General features: G+C 43.9%; 2 protein-coding genes across 5 annotated transcripts in view; one reads left to right on the top strand and one right to left on the bottom strand.

Annotated features, from left to right (window-relative positions):
• Nucleotides 1-12,476, top strand: part of LOC138765481 (TERF1-interacting nuclear factor 2-like) — a 38,430-nt gene extending 25,954 nt beyond the window's left edge. Inside the window, exons 11-12 of the mRNA XM_069942519.1 lie at nt 10,732-10,840; nt 11,984-12,476. Coding sequence (XP_069798620.1) covers nt 10,732-10,840; nt 11,984-12,072 — 198 coding nt within the window. The 3' untranslated portion in view covers nt 12,073-12,476. The remainder of the gene's footprint in view (nt 1-10,731; nt 10,841-11,983) is intronic.
• LOC138764620 (GMP reductase 2-like) overlaps nt 1-18,960 on the bottom strand; it is a 70,017-nt gene that overhangs the window by 3,208 nt on the left and 47,849 nt on the right. For 2 of the 4 annotated variants that reach the window (XM_069940769.1, XM_069940771.1), the window contains exons 7-9: nt 17,976-18,018; nt 14,840-14,999; nt 6,949-13,994 (exon numbers count right to left, since the gene is read on the bottom strand). In XM_069940769.1, coding sequence (XP_069796870.1) covers nt 13,814-13,994; nt 14,840-14,999; nt 17,976-18,018 — 384 coding nt within the window. In that variant the 3' untranslated portion in view covers nt 6,949-13,813. Of the gene's footprint in view, nt 1-1,978; nt 2,246-6,948; nt 13,995-14,839; nt 15,000-17,975; nt 18,019-18,960 lie in introns of those variants that run through there. The other 2 variants (XR_011358230.1, XM_069940770.1) reach the window with 2 other exon arrangements.

Consider the following 18,960-nt stretch of genomic DNA (forward strand, 5'->3'; position numbering starts at 1 on the left):
GGAAAAAGATAAATTAACTACAGTTAAAACAAAATATGTAACAATATATAAACAAAACATACCCTCCCCAATAGGTGGTGTAATAATATGATCCAATTTTACAGGTTGTGACCAGTCATAACTACCCACGTGATCCAATAGAAGTTAGAATCTCCTACCCTCCCCCAATTCCCCGCTCCCGGTACACTTACTTTAAATTTTCATTCCAAACTTAATTAAATTAAAAAAGCATAATACACAAAAAGGGCAATAATAGAGAAAGGTAATTAATATATCTTAAATTACTCCTCCTCCTCAGAACTGCCAAGAGATTCAGTCCATTAAAGAGATTAAAACATTAGATCATCATATTCTTCATTCCTTCTGAACAGTTGGGAGATTTTATGCAAATTTCTCAACTTCCGCCAAGCTTGAAAAGAACTTGTTTCCCTCATCTGGTACAAAGATTTTCAAAGTTGCTGGTGGGTGCAGAACAAACCTGCATCCTTTCTCCCATAGAATCTTCTTAACTGGATTGAATTTTCTTTTTAATAAATCTGTCAGGACAAACCAAGGCTTTGCTACCTTCACGTGGGCCTCCTGTCGCTCTCACCTTTGCTTGTGACCAAAGACAGAACCTTCTCTTTGTCTTGGTATCGAAGAAACTTAATCCATACAGATCGAGGATATTGAGTTGGAAGCCATTTAGCTCTAATGGCTCGAGGTACTCCTTCAGTCTCTCGGACAATCAAAATGTTCAGATCCAAACTTCTCAGAAAACCATTCCAGGAGGAAACCAATCAAATCTTGCTTTTCTGTGAGACCCACAATATTGTTTCTCCTAAAATGTTCCAGTGCATCCACCTTCTGCTGCAGCCCATGCTCCATGGTTAAAGCAGTAGTATTGTCTTCTACTATAGTTCTTTGCTACATATCTCCTTGCATTCTTTTCCCTGAGCCTTCAAATTTACTTAGTTTTTTCTTAATTTTATTAACAACCTCCAACACTGTTTATTTCTCCCTTTACATTTGCCCATAATTCAATATTCAACACTTCTTTAGTCTTAGTTTCGAGTCTAGTTTCTACAATTCTAGCTCTTTACCCCTTCTTGCTGCCGCTGCTCCCCTTGATCTTCTTCCTCTTTGCTGCTAGTTGACTGTGAGTCCGAGTCTTCTTATGACGGTGTCGCTAAAGGCCTCCGTTGTTTGTGCTCATCACTTCCGGGTTCTTCTTGGAGGCTGCCTCCCCGTCGCTGCGGGAGAGCGACGCTGAACGAAGGCCCCTCATAAGGGTCATCCAGGGAGCAGCCCCAACGATAGCCTTGGTAACGAGCAGCAGCCTTTTCTTTTTTAGGAGACATGTTTTGAAATGTTTTATATCTGTTTCAAATAACTTTTAATCGATCAGAACAATGCTTAACTTAACTTTTTTAACAGTTTTCCCAGGAGGGTGAAGTTCCACATCTTAAAACCCTAGAGCAGGGGTGTTAAACTCAAATTCGAGGGCCGAACTAAATATTTATTGAAAATTTTCAACAACATCTGCATGTTTTCTCTTCTTTCAACATATGTAATGTTAAACTTTTTCTTATTAAAATAAATGTTTAATAATAGTTTTGGATAAACTTTTTCCAGAAGCATTAACAAATGAGAAATAAAATATTCAATAAATAATATTTCTCTATAGAGGATTTGTCAAATGTTGCTAGTGTGCTGTCGAATAGTAAAATCTGAGGGCTATTGAGAATGTGGGAGAATAACATGATTCCTGAAACAATCAAATGGGTGACTGATTGTGGGCTGAACTCTAGCAGGGTTATTTGCCATGCCCTTTTTCCATTGGTACAGATATCCTTTGATTTACACACTTTTCAAGTTTTATGCCTAATGAGCTTGTATCCAGGTGCAGTACCATTTTTAACCAGGAATATATTCATCACTGTGACATGAAACTATTGGAAGATCATTTTATCCTGAGATTAAAGTTCATAATACTTACTCAGGGCTGTGTGCGGGAGGGCGGAGTTTGCGGGCAATCGGGTTGGACAACGACAGTGCGGGGGCATCGGCTCTCGCTGCAGGGCGGCATCTCGGCGGATCAGCGGCCCCGTCACCGTGAGTCGCGGATCGGCCTGCGGCAGGGAGGGGGAGTGGGCAACAGTCCTGGCGAGGTCAGGCCCGAGGCCTTCGGTTCTGGGCGCTGGGAAGCGGCCTTGGCTTCCCCTGACACCGGCCAGGCCCCAAAACCAGAGTCCACGGTGAGACCCTGCAATGTAAACAGAGGAGGTGGGGGCGATTAGCAGGCTGACGCCAATGCATTCTGGGATTTGTTGTATTACTGTGTATGCGCTATACTGGCGCGGCGGCCAGCGGGCCACCTCTAATACATTTTTGAAATGATCTTCCGGGCCAAATATACGGGCCAGAGTTTGACATGTGTGCCCTAGAGCATCACATGACGTCCTCCTTGACCCCGTGGTTGAAGTAAAAACACAATGCTGGAGAAACTCAGCAGGTCAAACTGTCCTTTAAGGAGCACTGGATGCAGTCAATCTGGACCCCCAGACAGGCCTTTCAGGTGAAGCTGTGAATCCGCAGGACTGATTTACGGCATCCGATGCTCCTTTTGTGGCCTCCTCCACATCGGAGAGACTGGGCGCAGGTTGGAAGATCGGGTCGCTAAGCACCTTCGCTCCATCCTCACCAGTGACAGAGACCTCCCAGTGGTCAACCATTTCAGTTCTGTGGCCCACTCCCATACCCACATGCCTGTCTATCTTGGTCCCACCAAGACCACCCACAAATTGGAGGAACACCACTTTATTTTCCATCTGGGCTCTCTCCAGGCAGGTGGCATTAACAGCGACTTTTCCAGTTTCTGCTAACCTGCTCCCCTCTTTCCTCCTCCCCCTCCCTTCTCCACCTATAACTTCCTGCTTTTGCAACCACATCCCTCCCCCCACTCTTTTTTCTGGTCGCCTGCCGACAATTTCCCAGACCTTGACAAAGGGCTCTGGCCCAAAATGTCAGTTATGTATTTTGACCTTTGCTCTATTAAGGACATTGTTTGACCTGCTGAGTTTCTCCAGCTTTGTTTTTATTCGCTTCACAGTATCCTCCTTTTCTGCAGGTGTGAAACTAACCCTGGCCGGTAACCCCATCTGTCCATTTCAAAACATCTAAACCCTGGCACCTGCACCAGCCAATCCTGTCCTGTCCACCGGACAAGTCTCTGGAGCGGACACACACACACTGACCCGTACTCTCGTTCATCTAATTTATTCATAATACTCCTGTCATTTGAAACTCATGATGCTAAATGAACAAAATAAGTTTTTTTTTACTAGCATTGAAGTAGTACTTTGTGGAGGAGGAGTCACGTGATGGAGTAGTGGCCGGACGGAGAACTCCAGCCCTCTCCAGAAAAGTCGGGAAAAACAAGAGAAAATACAAAGGCACAGAAACAAAAGTTAAAGAAAAGTGAGTATAAAGGTGGAAAGAAGATGGAGACAAAAGAAGAAAAATCAAAATCAACGGTAAGAAGAGAGGAAGAGAAGACAACGGAGGAAAAAGGTGAAGGCCTTACCTGTCCGAAGAGGCCCGCTGTGGAGAGAGGAGCCCGCTACCTCAGGTTGGTAGAAAAAGAACTACAACAATGGCTCGCAGAGCCGAGTAAAAGTGCGCAACCGCGCATGAAAAAAAACACACCGACGGGAGGGGGGACCAGCTGGGGAGTCGATCTCCACAGCCGGCAACGACAGCTGCAGAACACCTGCAGCAAGAAGAGACCACAGAAGACAATAGAAACAAGAAAGAAGAGAAGGAAAGGGCAACAAAGAAACAACAGATGGCCAACCCAGAGGAAGAAGAAGAGGAAGAATACAGTGAAATAGATGAAGGGAAAGGCAAGGTAAAGGATATACTTTCTCTTGTTAGAGGATACATGGAGTCATTTAAAGAATGGCAAACACAGGAATTCAATGATTTAAGAAGAAGAATAAACAACACAGAAGAGAAAGTGAATAAAATAGATATGACCTTAACAGAAATGGGGAAAAAAATGGACAAGATGGAAGAACGGGCAGTAGCAGCAGAAATGGAGGTAGAAGACTTAAAAAAGAAATTGGAGGAATCTAATAAAAAAACTAAAGAGACACAAGAACTACTAGCTCAAAAAATAGATATAATGGAAAATAATAACAGAAGAAATAACATAAAGATAGTGGGCCTTAAGGAAGATGAAGAAGGCAAGAATATGAGGGAGTTTATAAAAGATTGGATCCCTAAGACCCTAGGATGTCCAGAACTACAGCAAGAAATGGAAATAGAAAGGGCACATAGAGCATTGGCCTCTAAAACACAACCACAACAAAAACCAAGATCTATTGTAGTAAAATTCCTAAGATATACTACAAGAGAAAAGGTACTGGAGAAGACAATGGAAAAAGTAAGAGAGGGCAACAAACCACTGGAGTAAAAGGGCAAAAAATCTTCATTTATCCAGATATAAGTTTTGAATTCCTAAAGAAGAGAAAAGAGTTCAATACAGCAAAGGCGATTTTATGGAAGAAAGGGTATAAATTTATACTGCAGCATCCTGCGGTATTGAAAATATTTATTCCAGGACAACAAAACAGACTATTCTCGGATCCAGAAGAAGCACGAAAACTTGCAGAACAATTACAAAAATAGACTGAGGGATGAAGACGGGTAATGAGGGTAAAAATGACCACGATTGATATGTATGTGGGTAAAGAGGTATAAGAGTGAATAGAGACAATGTGCATACGTGAAAGTATCTGTAATTAGAGGAAAATATAGATAGTATAGACAAGAATTAATAAGGGAAGGTAATGGAATAGAGAGAATAAGGAGGGAATTAAAAGAGTGACCTTTGTGACATATGAAAAGTGAAATCTTTTCTGTGGGGGGCTGGGTGGGAGAAAATAGCGGTCACTGCAAAATCAGTTGACGCTTGCGAGTGGATTCGCAAATCCAAATGGAGAGGGGAGATGTGGTTGTCCGACAAGGGATAAAGGACAACTCAGGAGGGGAAGGGGAGATTGGGGATAAAGAAGATAGAAATAGGAGAATAAGGAAAATGTTGGATGTTGTAGGAATGTTGTCTTGTAAAGAGTTGAAAATAAGAAAACAGAAATGGAAAAGGAGGAAAGGTAATGATGGAAAAATGGAAAGAGAAGATAAACAAAATATAAAATGGCTACGCTGAACTATATGACTTTAAATATTAATGGAATACATAACCAAATTAAAAGGAAGAAACTACTAAATTTACTGAAAAAGGAAAAAATAGATATAGCATTTGTCCAAGAAACACACTTAACTGAATTGGAGCATAAGAAATTAAAGAGAGATTGGGTAGGACATGTAACAGCAGCATCGTATAATTCAAAAGCAAGAGGAGTGGCTATATTAATTAGCAAAAATGTGCCATTTAAAATAGAAGAGGAAATAATAGATCCAGCAGGGAGATATGTTATGATAAAATGTCAGATATATTCGGAGCTTTGGAATCTACTTAATATATATTCACCTAACGAAGAAGATCAAAAGTTTATGCAAGATATATTTTTGAAGGTAGCTAATACGCAAGGGAACATACTAATAGGAGGGGATTTCAATCTGAATTTGGATCCAAATATGGATAAAATGGGGAAAAAAATTAACAGGAAGAACAAAGTAACCAAATTTATAATTAAATCAATGCAAGAAATGAAACTTGTGGACATATGGAGGAAACAAAACCCAAAAGAAAAGGAATACTCATACTTCTCGACTAGACATAAAACATACTCAAGAATAGACCTATTTTTGTTATCAGCTAGTATGCAGGATAGAGTAAGAAAAACAGAATATAAAGCGAGAATGCTATCGGACCATTCACCCTTAATACTGACAGTAAAGCTAGAGGACATCCCTCCAAGAATGTATAGATGGAGATTAAACCCCATGCTACTTAAAAGACAGGATTTTAGAGAATTTATTGAAAAACAATAAAAAATGTACTTTGAAGTAAATACGGAATCAGTGGATGATAAGTTTATACTATGGGACGCAATGAAAGCATTCATTAGAGGGCAAATAATAAGTTATGTAACCAAGATGAAGAAGGACTATAATCAGGAAACAGAGCAGTTGGAAAGGGAAATAGTAAACATAGAAAAAAAATTAGCAATAAAGGAAGATACAACCAAAAGAAGAGAATTGGTGGATAAAAAAATAAAATATGAAACATTACAAACATATAAGGTGGAGAAGAATATAATGAAGACAAAACAGAAATATTATGAACTAGGTGAAAAAACACAAAATCTTAGCATGGCAGCTTAAGACAGAGCAAACTAAGAAAATGGTATTGGCAACAAGGAAAAAAGACAAACAAATTACATATAATCCAAAAGAAATTAAGGAAAACTTCAGAGAATTCTATGAACAATTATACCGAACTGAAAACGAAGGGAAAATAGATGAATTTTTGACTAAAATTGAACTACCAAAACTACAAATAGAGGAACAAAATAAATTAACAGAACCATTTGGAACAGTAGAAATACAAGAGATAATAAAAAAATTACCAAAAAATAAGACACCAGGAGAGGATGGACTCCCAATAGAATTCTACAAAACATTTAAAGACCTATTAATACCGCCCCTCCTGGATGTAATCAACCAGATTGATGAGACACAAAACTTACCAGATTCATGTAAAACAGCAATAATTACAGTGATACTAAAACAAGGGAAAGATCCTCTCTCACCAGCGTCATATAGACCAATATCTTTGCTAAACACAGATTATAAGATAATAGCTAAACTATTAGCAAACAGATTAGCAGAACAGGTACCGAAAATGGTAAATTTAGACCAAACTGGATTTATCAAAAAAAGACACACAACAGACAATATTTGTAAATTTATTAACTTAATTCATGCAGTAGAAGGAAATAAAGCACCTGCAGTAGCAGTTGCTTTAGACGCAGAGAAGGCCTTCGACAGAGTAGAATGGAATTATTTGTTCAAAGTATTGCAAAAATTCAGTTTACCGGAGAAGTATATTAATTGGATTAAAGCATTATATAAGGGACCGTTAGCGAAAGTGACAGTAAATGGACATGTATCAAAGCAATTTAACTTAAGCAGGTCAACGCGGCAGGGATGCCCACTATCACCATTATTGTTTGCGCTAGCTATAGAACCACTAGCAGAATCGATAAGAATGGATAATAATATAAAAGGAATAAAAATAAAAGACTGGGAATATAAAATCAGTCTATTTGCGGATGATGTGATAGTGTACTTAACAGAACCAGAACTATCAATAAAAGAACTATATAAGAAATTGAAGGAATATGGAGAAGTGTCGGGATACAAGATAAACGTAAATAAAAGTGAAGTAATACCTATGAATAACGCGGATTTCTCAAAATTTAAGAAGGAATCCCCATTCAGATGGCAAATGCAGGCAATAAGATACCTAGGTGTACAAATAAACAAAAATCTAGGCCAATTATATAAACTCAATTACAATCCACTAATGAAAAAATTACAGGACGATTTAGAGCATTGGAAAGAGCTACCACTAACACTGATAGGAAGGATAAACTGTATTAAAATGAACATTTTTCAAAGGATACTATACTTATTTCAGGCATTGCCAATACAACTGACAGAAAAATTCTTCAAAGAGTTAAAGAAAATAATAAGGAAATTTTTATGGAGAGGGGGGAAACCGAGGATAGCACTAGATAAATTAACAGAATGGTATAAACAAGGAGGCTTACAATTGCCAAACTTCAAAAATTATTATAGAGCCGCACAATTAAGGTACCTATCAGATTTTTATCAAACAAGGGAAAAACCAGACTGGACGAGATTAGAATTAGATAAAATAGGGGAAAAGATACCTGAACACATATTATATAAATGGGACGAAAAATTGGTACAACATAGAACTTCTCCAGTATTACACCATCTCCTCAATATATGGAAGAAGATTTATGTAGAAAGAAATAAAACAAATTATCAATTACCAAAGCTAATATTGACGCAAAATAAGCTACTCCCTTTTACAATAGACAACCTTTACTTTAGAAAATGGGAAAAAAAAGGGATTAAAAGAATAGAAAATTGTTTTTCAGGAAGTAGATTCTTATCCTTTGAACAAATGAGAGATAAGTACAATATAACTGGAGATACAGCGCTGGCATATTACCAACTGAGATCCTACTTGAAAGATAAATTAGGAAGCAATTTGAGTTTACCAAAGGGAAGTAACCTTGAATATGTGATTACAGATACAATGTTAATCAAAAGATTTATAACAAATATGTATATTAAACTGCAAGAAAAGGAGAATGAGGAAACAAATGGTAAAACTAAACAAAAATGGGAACAAGATTTAAATATAAAGATAAAAAAGGAAACATGGGAAAAATTATGTTCTGGAACGATGAGAAATACAATAAATACGAGGCTGCGTATGATACAGTATAATTGGTTACACAGACTATACATTACACCGCAGAAGTTAAATAAATGGGACCCAACAGTATCTGATAGATGTTTTCGATGTAAAAAAGAAAGGGGAACAACAATTCATGCAATCTGGACATGTGAGAGAGTAGAAAAATTTTGGGATGATCTCAATCAAATATTAAATAAAATAACAGAAAACAATATACCAAAGAATCCAGAGATCTTTCTCCTAAGTAACATAAAAAATAAAGAATTTGGAATTGACTTGGAAGATGCACAAAAAAGATTTGTTAAGATAGCCCTAGCCGTAGAAAAAAATGTATTATGTCAACCTGGAAATTGGAAGATAATTTGAAAATACAACAATGGTATATAGAAATGAATAAATGTATTCCATTAGAAAAAATAACATATAGTTTAAGAAATAATATTGAAATATTCGAACAAGTATGGGAGCCTTACATTAAATACAATAGCGAAAACCTACCGGGAACAAACATTACCTAAGTTGATGGATGGAGAAGAAAAGAAAAGAATGGACTCAGTAGAATTTCTGGTGTATTTTTGTTGAATGACAACATTGTCTGACTGGCTTAATGCAACCTAGATTGTATACCTAAAATGGATGAGAGGGGGGGTGGCTTGGGAGGAGGGAGGGGGGGGTGAAAAAGTCACTGTATATGTGTGAAAAAGAAAAAGTGTATATCATGGCTAACGTGATTTATGGTGTGAAAAATAAAAAATTTTTTAAAAAAAGTAGTACTTTGTGAACAAACTACCAATTTTGAAGAAAGTTGAAAGAGAATTCCTTTGAACTTAATTTTTAAAATTTGAATAATTGTACTTTTTCTTCCCACGTAATTTTTTGATATTAATCCTTTGGTGGGGGGGGGGAAGAGCTAAATTTCCTGAAATTGTTTTACCTGAGAGGTTGGGAGGTGAGTCTCCAGAATCTATGTAGGTGTTAGTGGGTTTCCTTACTACCTGTATAAATGGGGGGGGGGTTTAATCTATTTCACACTAAAGGGAAGGTTTTACCATTCAGTAAGGTACAGTTTTCTTTTTTTTTAAATACCTTTTCCTTGGGAAGTGGTACTGGGTCCTATCTCTGAGGGAAGAGAAATAGGTCTGTGAAGAGAGTGTGGTGTGGGGTGGACAGATGTGGAACAATAATAAAAGATACTTCTTTTTCCTTGGAATGTGATTATTATACATGTGAAATGATCTGATTTTTGGTTATATTCTTGAAACCCACTTGGATGCCCCCTTAGATCTGGGAAAGTGAGGAAAATTAGATTCCTCAGGTTTGGATGGTAGCGGAACATTGAAAGAGAACCATTTCCAATCCACCACCTGATGATCCTCCCCTGCCAAGGGAATTGGACCCATTCCCACCTCCAGAGACCCTGGTTTGGTCCCTACCTTTGGCGACGTGCGTGCAGTGTTTGCAGCCTCTCCATAGGACTGGGTGGATTCAATCCCAACCCGTCTCCTCCCAGGTGCCAGAGTCCTTGCATGTTGGTGCTTTAATCAGCCGCTGTAAATTCCTTTGGAACATGGTTGAGAGGGAGTTGACAGGGATGTGAGAAGAATGCGGTCAGCTCCCTGAGTTAAGGCAGAGAAGGGAGAGAAAACAATGCTACAGCAATATGTGGGGGATGAGAGGGGAGAAAGAGGCAGGGAGGGGATGGGTGGGACCTGGTGGGGATGGATGATAAGACGGTTGGAGTCAGGTGGTGGGAGGTATGGGGACAGGAGGTAGGGAGGCGATTGGAGAAACCTGGTGGAGATGGATGATGGACGCTTGGAGTTAGATGGTGGGAGGAACGGGGACAGGAGGCCGGGAGGTGATTCAAGGAACCTGCTGGGGATGGATGATGGACGGTTGGAGTTAGGTGGTGGGAGGAATGGGGACAGGAGGCTGGGAGTTGATTGGAGGAACCTCGTGGGGATAGATAATGGACAGTTGGAGTTAGGTGGTGGGAGGGATGGGGACAGGAGGCAGAGAGGTGATTAGAGGAACCTGGTGGGGATGGATGGTAGATGGTATCAGGAGGGAGATGTTCAGGGGATGGTGGGAGTGAAGGCAAGAGCTCAGGATGATGGGACAGATCAGATGAGATTTGACTGAGGCTTGACATGGGATAGGAAGGAGCAAGTATCCTCCTCCTGCTCCTTTCTCACCCCCACCTCTACCTAGAGCCCACTGGTGCTGGCTTTCACCCACACCAACCTTCTGTCTTTTTCTCTCCCCAGAGGCCCATGCAGTTGTACCAGAGGACCTGGCATAAAACCCTCATCCCAACCCTGATCCAGCACCTCCAACCTGACTGGCTTTCCACATCTGATTCAGAAAAGGAGACCGGTGAGTTTCTCTCAGCCATGTGTGGGGAGGAAGGGGAAATCAGGCACTGGCAAGTAATTGGGTTATCTGATTTGATTGAGAGGAAGCATCCAAGGGTTGAATGACCTCCCTATATGACCGCTCTGGGGGACTGGATGGCTGCTATCCCTATGTGACAGGCCTGAGAGGGGCAGAAAGGTCTCCACCCCTATGTTACAGGCCTGAGGGGGCTGGACAGCTTCCTATTCCCTATGTGACAGGCCTGAGAGGGACTGAATGGCCTCCAATCTTCACAAAGTCGGCGTCAGGAGAGATCTAATTTGGGGGCATCAGGGTAACCGGGGGGGGGGGGGGCGCATACCTGCTATGGACCTCCTCTGTCTGCTATGCTATTACACTTCCCCCTCCCTCCAGCGTTTTAGACAAATGCGTGTGCCGGGAGTGCATGCAGATGAAACCACGTGATTCATTTTGCTGTCACCCTCTCTAATGGTGTCACCCTAGTGACACTAGGGCAGTGGGTGGGTGGGTGGGTGAGGCACAATAACTCAATGGAAGTGTGAGCAATGATTGCCCCTCCCCTCAATGAGTCTGCATCTGTAACTGACAGGCCTGAGGGGCTGGCCAGTCACCTATCCCGATGTGACAGGATTGACAGGGGCTGAATAGCCTGCTGACCCCATATAACAGGCCCAAGAGGGGCTGAACAGCGTCATGTCCCTGTAATAGGCCTGAGAAGCCAATGTAACAAGTCTGTGAGAGGCTGATTAGCCTCCTGTTCCAGGATAACATCTGAGAGATGCTGAATGGCCTCCTGTCACTGTGCACAGGTCTGAGATTTTCTGAGTGGCTTCCTGTTCTTTTGCAAGTTTCAAGAGGGATTGAATGGCTTGATCTTGAGCAACAAGTTCACCGTGGGGGAGGGAGGTAAAATTCAAGGGGGTGGGTTCAGGATTGGAGGGAGGGAGGTAAAACTCGAGGGGTTAAGTTCAGGAAGAGGTGGCGGGGTTAAAACTCAAGGAGATAGGTTCAGGGAGAGGTGGAGGGGGTAAAACTCAAGGAGATAGGTTCAGGGAGAGGTGAGGAGGGTAAAACGAGGGGGTAAGTTTGTTGTAAAGGGGGAGCAGTTGCAGGAGTAATTTACGGGGGACCTTTTTTGCCCAGGTCATTGCTGTAACAAGTTACAGATGGCATTGCGACATGTGCTGGGAGATGGAATTCATTCGAGGGCTGGCAGGGTTAGAGTTGGATGAATGGCCTGCTTCTCTTTCCTGTGACCTGGATGCTGATTTTTTTGTCTCTTTTTCCTCCCTCCCCTTCTCTCCTGCAGAAACTGGGAGAGTGACCTAACACTGACTCATTAGTCTGATCTCCCTCCCTCCCTCCCCCACCAACCCCCCCCCCTCCCCCCAATCTGTCGCAAGGGGAGGGAGATGCCTGCCACATACCAATGGGACCTCTGGCTGAGATTCTTCAGGCAGTTGCACAATGGACACTGTCATGTGGTTGACCCTGGGTCACTGAGACTACCCCCCTATCCCTGATAGGTGAGACCCAGACCATGATGGAGGAGGGGTTGGGCACCTATGTCTGGAACTTTTCTTTTCTCCCTCCAAGCGGATCACAAATCAATAAAAGACTGCACCCACTCTTACAAGCCTGGTCTGTGTTGTTGGGTCGTGGACCAGTACCACTCTGTCCCCATCCCATTGTGAGCGTGGACAAGGACAACTCCAGTCGAAAAGGAAGAACATTCCTTGGAAAGTTGCTTGGCCTTAATATTTGACCTTGTGACTGCTTTTAAAGAACTAAGGAGCCAAATGCTGATGGGAGGACATGGCCCGAGACAGGGAAACAGACACAGAGGTAGGGAGACAGACACAGGAGAGGGAGACCGAGACAGAGTGACAGACAGACACAAAGAAAGGGAGAGAAACACACATGGAGACATAGACGGGGAGAGACAGACACATGGAGACACAGAGATAGAGGGAGATAGTCACAGAGATGAGGAGAGACAGACACATGGAGACAGAGATGAGGAGAGACAGACACATGGAGACAGATGAGGAGAGACAGACACCTGGAGACAGATGAGGAGAGACAGACACATGGAGACAGGGATGAGGAGAGACAGACACATGGAGACACAGAGATGAGGAGAGACAGACACATGGAGACACAGAGATGGGGAGAGACAGACACATGGAAACCGAGATGGGGAGATAGACACAGAGATGGGGAGAGACAGACACATGGAGACACAGAGATGGGGAGAGACAGACACATGGAGACACAGAGATGGGGAGAGACAGACACATGGAGACACAGAGATGGGGAGAGACAGACACATGGAGACGCAGAGATGGGGAGAGTCAGACACGTGGAGATACAGATGAGAGACACATGGAAACAGGGATGGGGTAGGGAGACAAACAGGGAGATAGACATGCAGGATGCAATATTTTGATGGTAAGACACAGAAACAGACTTGGTCAAGAGAGATGTAAGACAGTCAGACAGTAAGATGTAAGACAGTCAGACAGTCACACACAAAGGGTGATACACTCTTCCCTCTTTTCTCAATTATCTCATGTACATCAAGGCACAGTTTGCAGCAATGACCCAGATCGTGGACAAGAAGCAGCAGATGGTCCAAGTTATAACCAATTCAGCACATGGTCCCAAAGAGGAATGAATATATTGAACCAGAGGAAAAATTCAAAACTGAAGCTCCCTCCTCCCCATCCCCTCACACTCCCAGGGACAGACACAGAGTGAATCGCCTTCCACACTGTCCCGTCACACACTCCGGGTACAGACACAGAGTGAAGCTCCCTCTGTACTGTCTTGTCACACACTCCCAGGGACAGATACAAAGTGAAGCTCAGAGTTTGCTAGGGGGAGGGAAGGAGTTGAAATGTTTGGAGAAGCAGTTGTCAGAGTCAGGATCCTAGTTGGAATGATGTACTGGAGTCAGCATCCCGGGAAAGTCTAGCTGAAGACTGTGTTGAGTTGCTGTGTGACGCGGATAAAGGTGGTCCGCCGGCTCAGCTCCTTCAGCTTGGCAGCTCCCACGTAGGTGCAAGTGGAACGCACACCACCCAGGATGTCTCGCACCGTGTCCTCCACATCGCCTTTAAACTCCACTTCTACTGTCTTCCCCTCTGACGCCCTGCCAATAAACAGAGGGTCTGCAAATCTCCCTCAAACACCCAGTCTGTTCTTCCTGTCCTCTCTGACCCTTCAACTTCCTCCCTCTGTTACCTCCCCTTCCACCCTGTCCCCTCCCCTTCTGTTCCCCTTTCTGTCCCCTTCCCTCTCTGTCCCCTCTTCCCTTTGGTCCCCTCCCCTTCGTCTTTCTGTCCCCTTCCCCACTGACCCTCCAATTACCCCTGTCCCCTTCCCCATGTCCCTCCCTTTATTTCCTCTGTCCCCCTCCCCTTCTCCTCTCAGCCCCCTTCCCTTTCTGTCCCCTCCTATTCCATCCTGTCCCTCTCGGTCCCCCTTGACTTTCTCCCTCCCCTTACCCCCGCTGTTCCCTCGACTTCCCCCTCTCTCCTTCCATTTCCTCCCCCTTCTGTTCCCATCCCTCTCTGTCCCCTCTCCCTGTCCCTCCCCTTCCCCTCTCTGGCCTCTCCCCTTTCCATCTCCGTTCCCTCACCCTTCCTGTCCCCACCCTGGCTTCTCTTTGTCTCCACCCTGCTCCCCTCTCTGCTCAGTCTGTCCCCTCCTGTGCCCCTCACCCCTCCCACTACCTCTCTCCCCCTCCATACCATCCTCCTCTCTTACCCCTGCACCTCCCTCTCTCTTACCTCCTTTCTCTTGTTGTCTCCCTCTGCTCTTCCCATTTCTCATCTGCCCCTCCCTCCTCTCTACCCTGTCCTCCACCCTTTCTATCCTCCTTTTCCTTCCCTTCCCTCCTCTCTGCCCTCTACCCTTTTCCTACCAATGCTCCCTTTCCTCCTCCATGCCCGCCACTCTCCCCTTTTTTGCCCTCCCTCCCCTCCAAATGCCCACCTGTAATCAGAAACCCCTCCGCTGTGCATCTTCATGGCTGTCTCGGAGCTCATGCCATAGAAGAGTTTGTACTTCTTGCCATTCTTCTCGATGGTCTCCCCTCCGCACTGTGTGTGTCCAGCAAACATGCCGCCCAGCATCACATAATCGGCACCGGCACCTGGGGTCGAGGAGGGGTAGGGATGAAACATCAGTTAGGGAGGTGCAGGAGCACAGGTGTAGAGGGGGAAGGGAGAGGGGTGGCAGCTGCAGAGGAGGAGTGGATGTAGAGGGGGAGGACCACAGAGGTGAGGAGAGAGGAGCCACAGAGGGGAAGGGAAAAATCCCAAGAAAGTAATCAGGAAGGCTAAATGAAGACACGAGGTTGCTTTTGCAGACAATGTGAAGGAAAATCCTAAGGGCTTCTACAGGTACATTAAGAGTAAAAGGATAGTAAGGGACAAAATTGTTCCCTTTGAAGATCTGAGTAGTCATCTTTGAATGGAACCAAAAGAAATGGGGGAGATCTTAAATGTTTTTTTCCCCAGTATTCACTAAGGAAACAGGCACAGAGTCGTGGGAGGTAAGGAAAACAAGCAGTGAGGTCATGGAACCCATATAGATTAAAGAGGAGGAAGTGCTTGCTGTCTTAAAGTGAATAAAGGAAGATAAATCTCCAAAGCCTCATAAGATATTTCCTCGGATCTTGTGGGAGGCTCGTGTAGAAATTGCAGGGGATCTGACACAAATATTTAAATGGCCTTAGCTATGGGTGAGGTGCCGGAGGATTGTTTAAAAAAGGCTCCAAAAGTAACCTTGGAAATTATAGTCTGGTGAGCCTGACATCAGTAGTAGGGAAATTAATGGCAGGTGTTCTAAGAGATCGGATATACAATTACAGTATTTGGAGAGCCAGGGACTGATTAGGGATAGTCAACATGGCTTTGTGCGAGGTAGGTCGTGTTTTATAGATTGTTTTCAAGGAAGTTATCAGTAAAATTGATGAAGGAAAGGCTGTGGGCGTGGTCTACAAGGACTTTAGTAAGGCCTTTGTCGAGGTCCTGCATGGGAGGTTAGGAAGGTTCAGACGCTAGGTAGTGAACTTGATTCAACAATGGCTGGAAGGTAGAAACCAAAGAGTAGTGGTGATTGATGCTTCTCAGAATGGAGGCCTATGACTAGTGGTGGGTCTCAGGGATCAGTGCTGGGACTATATGGTTGTTTGTTATCTAGATCTATGATCTGGATGATCATGTGGTAAACTGGATTAGCAAATTTGCGGATGACACTAAGATTGGAGGCGTTGTGGACAGTGACGGTTTTTAAATCTTGCAGAGAGATCTGGACCAACTGGTAAAGTGGACTGAAAAATGGCAGATGGAATTTAATGCAGACAAATGTGAGGTGTTGCATTTTGGAAGGACAAACCAAGAAAGGATGTACATAGGAGTACAGTAAAACAGAGGGATCTGGGAATGCAGATACATTGTTCCCTGAAAGTGGCGTCACATGTGGACAGGGTTGTAAAGAGAGCTGTTGGCATCTTGGCCTTCGTAAAAGCATTGAGTACAGGAGTTGGGATGTTATGTTAAAGTTGTATAAGACATTGGTGAGGCCAAATATGAAGTATTGTGTGTAGTTTTGGTCACCTAATTACAGGAAGGATGTTAGTAAGAGTGAGTGCAGAGAGGATTTACTGGGATGTTGCCTGGACTTCAGGAACTGAGTTACAGGGAAAGGTTAGACAGGTTAGGACAGGGGTGTCAAACTCAAATTCACAGAGGGCCAAAATTAAAAACTTGGACTAAGTCGTGGGCCAAACGAAATATTTATTGAAAATTTTCAACAAAATCTGCATGTTTTCTCTTCTTTCAACATATGTAATGAAACTTTTTCTTATTAAAATAAATGTTTAATAATAGTTTTGGTTAAACTCTTTCCAGAAGAAGCATTAACAAATGAGAAATAAAATATTCAATAAATGATATTTCTCTGTAGCCTTTAAGCTCCTTTTAAATGTATTTTTTTCACAAGCCAACAAGTCAAAAAAATAACAACTTGCTTCAATGAAAAACAGGTTTGTCTTTTAAAATGATGAACATATAGTCTGCCTCCCACCTGTCTTGAAAGGTCCTGTTTTCTGTCTTTCGTTTGGCCATTTTTCGTAAGGGGTTTATTACATGTGAGTTGGGCGACAGGTCGCAGATGCTAATGAAAGTAAAGAGAGGAGGTGGGGGCGATTAGCGGGCTGACGGGCCGGCGCCAACGCATTTGCAAAGCATTCTGGGATTTGTAGTATTAGCTGTGCATGCGCTATACTGGCGCGGCGGCCAGCTCTAATACATATTGATATGATCTTGCAGGCCAAATATAATTATATTACGGGCCAAATTTGGCCCGCGGGCCTGAGTTTGACATGTGTGGGTAGGACTTTATTCCCTGGAGTGTAGAAGAATGAGGGAGATTTGATAGGGGTACTTAAAATTATGAGGGGATAAACAGAGTAAATGTAGACAGGCTTTTCCACTGAGGGTAGGTAAGATACAAACCAGAGGACATGGATTAAGAGTGAAGGGGGAAAGGTTTAGGGGGAACTCCTCTCAGAGAGTGGTGAGAGCTGAAGTGGTAGATGCGGCCTTAACATTTAAGGGAAATTTGGACAGGTTCATGGATGGGAGAGGTCAGTAGGATCAGGCATGATCAAATGATTCGGCACAGACTAAAGGGGCCAAAGTGGCCTGTTTTTGTGCTGTAATTGTTCTGGGATTCAATGGGAGAAGGGCCACAGGGGGAAGGGGGATAGGGGTCACAGAGGTAAAGGGGAGAGGGTCTGCAGAGGGGAGGAGAGAGTCCACAGAGGGAAGGATGCTGTCATCAGAACCCAACCCCCACCTAGGGGTCAGACCCAGCCCCTCCCCTCCCTCCCCACACACACGTCAGGGACTGGACCGAGGGTAAGATTGACCCCCTACTCACTCACACTGGGTCAGGGTCAGATCAAGCCCCTCCCCCCACACACCGGGTTAGGAGTCAGATCGACCCCTACCCCACACTCCTGGTGCTGTGATTTCCTGGAGGACCAGGAGAACGAAGCAGCCTGGAATCCTGTGTCGCAGGGGTGGGTGCTTCCCTCCCCCCATCACGAGAGGGAACTCACCGAATGCCTTGGCCACGTCACCGGGACAGGTGCACCCTCCATCCTGTAGAAAGACAATTCACTTGATTAAAGACACGCCTCTCGGGGGGTCAGTAGATCTGGCCACATTTACCCTCCTGCCCTTTAAACATCTGGTTACCAAACTGGGGTCTAATGTGTTGCACAAATTGAATGGCTGATGCTGTACTTTTCCTCTCAACCCCATTCCTTGCCTTCCTCCTCCCCCCTCACATTGAGAAACCTGTCGACCTTTGCTTTAATTCTCTGCTCAACCCTATGGCTGCATATTGCCTGGATTGATTCACCACTCTCTCCTGCAGTGCCTTGGACACCACCAACCCCCCCCCTACTTTGCTGTCCTCTCTGCCCATTCCCTCCTGCTCTGCAACTTACAAACCAGTTTCTGTGTTTGTCATGCCCACGGCAACATGTCCAAAAAGGCCTGGTTGTGCACAGTGCTGCTTGATGGTGAGTGCACCGTTGTGAGTACAGATGACTCCCCCTCCACCTCAATGGAGGGGTGAGGGCTGGGTTGGAGGAGGTGGGATGTTAGGGAATTGGGCAAGTGACGAGGTTGGAGGGGGTGGGAAGGATTTATTCTGCAAGAAATATCAGCCCAGATATTTCCCCTTTTGCAGTTCTGGTCTGGCTGTAGTCATCGAGCTGAAGAGAGGGCAGAAAATAATCAACGGGATGTTCCCATGGACCAGACTGGGGCTTTGGTTATAGAGAGAGGCTGGAACTTTTCTTCCTGGTGTGTAGTTGGCTGCAGGGAGAACATTATACAAGGTTTATGAAATTGGGGTGGGGGAGGATCAGGTGGGCTGTCTTTTAACTCCCAGGGTCAGAGAGGAAGGGGTGTAGGGGATGGGGGAAATCACAATGGTTCAAAGAGATTTCGACGGGTATGTGGATCGGATTCATTTTCAAATAGTTATAGAGCATGGAAACAGGCCCTTCAGTCCAACTTGCCCATGCTGACCAA

The sequence above is a fragment of the Narcine bancroftii genome, chromosome 5 (genome assembly GCF_036971445.1).
Source record: "Narcine bancroftii isolate sNarBan1 chromosome 5, sNarBan1.hap1, whole genome shotgun sequence".
NCBI classification, from domain to species: Eukaryota; Metazoa; Chordata; class Chondrichthyes; order Torpediniformes; family Narcinidae; genus Narcine; species Narcine bancroftii.